The 4,555-nt window shown below is 37.5% G+C and overlaps 1 protein-coding gene across 1 annotated transcript; it reads left to right on the top strand.

The window, feature by feature from the left end:
• The first annotated feature begins 381 nt into the window (after positions 1-381).
• Positions 382-3,841, top strand: LOC104097748 (uncharacterized). Its single transcript, XM_009604365.4, has 5 exons — positions 382-884; positions 980-1,076; positions 1,640-1,739; positions 2,559-2,647; positions 3,425-3,841. The coding sequence occupies exons 1-5, from the start codon at positions 725-727 to the stop codon at positions 3,597-3,599; spliced, it is 621 nt and encodes a 206-aa protein (XP_009602660.1). The 5' UTR covers positions 382-724; the 3' UTR covers positions 3,600-3,841.
• The last annotated feature ends 714 nt before the right edge of the window (positions 3,842-4,555 follow it).

Raw genomic sequence — 4,555 nt, 5'->3', positions numbered from 1 at the left:
GTTTTACGTATCGAGGCTCTGAAGAGGCGGACCTAACCTTAGGGTAGAAGAGTCACCGGAGCCCTTAGGTGTATATATGTATATATATCTTAAATAAGGTGTATATTTTAACTAGCACCCTAAAACTCAAAGTTTAAGGTCGATTTGAGGGACACATCTTTACTTTTAGTATTCCGCCTCTTGGTTCGATTTTCACTCGTCTCCAGCATTCGTTCAAAATTTTATTTGACAATGATGCCTCCGCCACTTTTAAATTTTTGTCTTGGGTCCGACTCTAGCTCTGATGTAGTGATAATGTATGGGTTAGACGCTCTTTACAAATTCGAACTCAGCAACATATGAAAGCTGTAGTATTTACTACTCCTATTTAGGTAGAAAACTAGAAAAACTGACTCATTATTTCTCAAAATATTCTCCTAGTCACGTCCAAACGCCTCATAAACTGCCAATTGACAAATGCCCAATCCCCCTTCAGTAACTTTTTCTGTCTCCACTCGCGCGGCATATGGAAAAGCTGATAAGTCAATTAACTGACTGACAGCGCGTGCAACTTGAAATTGCTGAATATAAATTCGCTCTCCTACTTAAAAGCGTGACCAAGCTTGCTAACGGTCATCTCTTTAAAAAACCGAACGTCTCTGAGTTTCTGTTTCAATGTCTCTCCACTCTCTCGTTTCCCGTGTATAATAGAAAAAACCTAGGGATTTTTTAGTGTGAGCTGATAATGGTGAAGATCATAGCGTGCTTTCAGCTTCCAAATCGGAGGTCTAGGGCTTGGACTCCTTTCCTGCTAAACAATGGACTCGTTCGGAGTTTTGGTTACCGCAAACTTCCTGAACAGCTACTCAATCTCTCCATCCTCAAATTAGATGGCTCTTCATTCGGTAAAATTAGATGAATACTGGAGTAGTAGTTAGGCTTTCATTGCATTTCGTTGTGTTATGGCTAATGCCGGTTGTTTAAATGGAATTTTGAATAGTAATTCATGTAGCGAGGAATGCTACAGTAGCAGACCTTAAGCAAGCAGTTGAGGAAGCTTTCAATTTCTCGCGGGAGGATGAAGGAAAAATTTTGTGGTATGAATAAAAGCTAATTATTTTGTACAATTGTTGACACTACGCGAGAATTACCGAGGCGTATCTAGCCCTTGCAATGGGTTTAATTGAGCTTATTGCTTTTAATTCGGTTACTTATGCATAAAAAGGGGAACTATAATTAAATGCATATATAATGGACTCACAAATTGTAAGTTCATTAATTTTAAATATTGGATCCGTCTTTACGAGAAGGCATCACCATATTGAAGACATGTTTTTATTGCACTTTATTAGCAGAAGAAAATGAAGAACTCGTTAGACGTACTGTGATAATATGATTATGGAAATGGAGTCAAATTTTAATTTTTTTTGCTGCAATGGTTCAGAAAGTTCTAGAATTGGTTGTTATGATAGAATTTGTCATCAATTCAACTGCTTGCTATTAATTGGTATTTGAAGTTTTCACTGTGTCAGTGACAGCAATCTTGTTGAATGCAAAATGACTGAAAATAAATGGAGTAAATTAAAATTGGAGGAAATTTTGAACTTCCATCTTGATGTAAATATGGTAGGTCTTAAAATTGTATTGCCTATTGATGCAGGTCACTAGTATGGAGCCACTTCTGTTTGTGCTCTGGAAGTCAGAAACTTGTTAATGACAAAGCTTGTATTAGCTGTTTTGGAATCAAAGATGGAGATCAGGTCAGTAGCCTATGTTACTTACTGATTGGGATTTTTTTTTTAAAAAGCTAAGGAACTATGAGATGTGATGAGTTCTGTAGATGGATAGCCATTTGGGCTTATGATGCAGTCAGTGCTTGAAGAACCGTATGTACATGCTAGCTCAGGCATCACATATTACTTAAGTTAGCATAGCTCCACATTTTCGGGACCAAAGCAAAGAATTTGTTCTTAAGGATACAATTTTCTTGCTTTCAGCCTCATGATATGTTTGGATCTTCCAGCTAGAATAAATTCTTGATCAAGTAATAAATCTGCCTCGGCTGAAAGTTTCGTGCCTATCTCTTGCTGGTTCCTATGACAAAGCTAAGCTAGTATCTGTATCCTAACTAAGACTGGAACCTAGGAGAGACAATATGTGGATTCGAGGTATTGGAAATTCATCCCAGTGTATTGAATATGAATCTGCTTTGGATGTACACTGAATTGATAAATGTATCTACTTATTGGATATGATTCTGCTTTTGAATATGAATCTGCTTTGGATGTGCACTGAATTGATAAATGTAGCTAGTTATTGGAAAACATATATGTGTTAGGTTACTAGAACAAGCACTGAACATTCTATACCTAGTTTCTGCCTCTGTGTTACAAGCACAGACATGCACATACATGTATGTAGTCACACATACATTTTCTGAATACTTCATAATCAAGCTCTCATAGTCAAAATGTTCTTATGAACTTAAAGATTGAACTCCCAATACACTCTTATGAACATTTTATGCTTCTTACAACCATAGTCTTACACTCTTTTTCTTTATTGTCTGGAGTCTGCAGCTTCAATTTGCACAGCATGTGACATTGGAGTACAGGCCAGCTAAACAAAAATGGGGAAGCCAGAGTAACCAGTCCAAAGAATGCTCTATGTAAGGGTATTCCTAAGATGTGTGACCTTTCTTTTCTGAAGAGAGCAAATTTGACTGACCAAAGATGTAGTTGATACCATTTCATTTATATGTCATTTTGATAATCCACTATCCCCCATCAGACATTTGAAGATAAAGCTAAATATTTCTCCGTAACTAAGATAGAGAACCTGGTTGCTTTTCCTTTTTTCTTTTGCCTGGATGCTTTCTTTTGGTTGTGTAAGATGTTATATTCAAGAACCGATTAGCTTAAATCTAGGCCTATATTCCCCTAGAAGTTCATTATTGCCTGGGTATGAATATTTAGGTTGGGTCACCATTCTTACATTGAGGACTGTGTGGCCATGAGTTTTGACCCTCCACCTCAATTCATAGTTCACAAGCACCGTCAATACTTCTTACCTGATATAATGTGGAGACCCCATAGCTGGAAAATGTTATGCTTGTGGACCATCTTCTTCTACTTGTTTCCAAACATCCTATCCTCTAAAATGGTTACATGAGCGTTAGTATCAGACAATCCCTGAATTTTGGGCAGACTCATTTGTAAAAAGTGATGAGATTTGTCTTTGGTGCAAAACTAAACAGAGAGCGTCGGCAGTCAAAGAGTTAAGTTGCAACCAGGTAACCAGCAAATAGCTGATTTCTAACAGTAGCTTCAATTGCTGAGAACACATGTTTTGGCTTATGCATGTAGCACTGCATGTTTGCATGTATATAAACTTGATCATCTGTGAATTGAATTTTAGTGGCATTCTCTAACAGTTCCTTTGCCAGTTCAAATGCTTATGAAGTGAATGTTGAAGATAATGCCAACATTGATGACCAAGAGAAGAGCAAAATGATTGGTGATTTAGACGAGGACGCAATTCCTGCACCAAAATTCAAGCGGTCTCATTTTTTAAAAGGATGGTTATCTCGATCAAAATTTTGGGCCACAAGAAAGCTCTAGGACCTGTATTCCCCTTCACTGTGCTAACGAATGGATCTTTAGAAGTTTGAAGACCGTCTAGAGCCGAAAAACTGATCAGGTAGAGTGAAAGGGGTGCCAAACTGCTTGTGCTGCTGTATATGTTATCGAATGTGAAGATCATTTGTTATCTTCATTTTTTCTTTATTGTGAATAGGTTGATCAATCTGAATTTGTGAGTGCTGGTTCAATTGTTATTATCAAAGCTCTCTGGATGCTTATCTTAGTTACTCCAATCTCCTCACTGCAGAAGATAGTAGCTAGCTTGCTCTTAGAAAGATAGTGCTATATGATAGGATCAGTTAATGCGATCTGCTTACATTTCTCAGTTCTATGTTATATATAGTGTATACGGGTAAAAACCGAGCTCATGATACACTTCGGCCTCCAATAGGGTAAAATGAGCTCGAGATACGATTGCGAAGGATCGGAATTGAAGCAAAGGTCTCATCGAGTCAGAATCCGGGGGCACGTTGCCTGCCTTCGAGAATATCGGGGTCATGATTCGAGATCGATCCAAATCCTGAAAGACTTCGGAGGACATTGTCGGGCAATCAAGCACGACCAACAGAAGGCTGCAATATCCGCGACCGGTCGAATATCACGACGTGGATCTCGACACATATCGATGAAGAACCGACAATCAGTTAAACAAAAGATTTTTTTACCTTTTATAGAGTTGTACTTAGGAGGCGTTTGGACATAAGAATTGTAAAATTCGAAAAAATGGTGAAAATGTTTTCAAGTGAAAATGGTATTTGAAATTTAGAGTTGTATTTGGACATAAATTTCAGTTTGGGTTGTTTTTGAAGTTTTGTGAGTGATTTGAGTGAATTTTGAAAAACAGTTTTTTGGAGTTTTTCAAATTTTCGAAAATTTCCAAAATGCATCTTCAAGTAAAAATTGAAAATTTTATGAACAAACGCTGATTTCGAAAA

Source organism: Nicotiana tomentosiformis, chromosome 6, assembly GCF_000390325.3.
Source record: "Nicotiana tomentosiformis chromosome 6, ASM39032v3, whole genome shotgun sequence".
Classification (NCBI taxonomy): Eukaryota; Viridiplantae; Streptophyta; class Magnoliopsida; order Solanales; family Solanaceae; genus Nicotiana; species Nicotiana tomentosiformis.
Note: the sequence above shows the minus strand (reverse complement) of the source record. Positions and strands in the feature narration are given on the sequence as shown.

Coding starts and splice junctions, on each gene's coding strand:
- LOC104097748 (XM_009604365.4), top strand. CDS start 725: ATGGTGAAGATCATAGCGTGCTTTCAGCTTCCAAATCGGAGGTCTAGG. Junction 885..979: donor ATTAGATGGCTCTTCATTCG/GTAAAATTAGAT, acceptor AATTTTGAATAG/TAATTCATGTAGCGAGGAAT. Junction 2,648..3,424: donor CAGTCCAAAGAATGCTCTAT/GTAAGGGTATTC, acceptor TTCCTTTGCCAG/TTCAAATGCTTATGAAGTGA.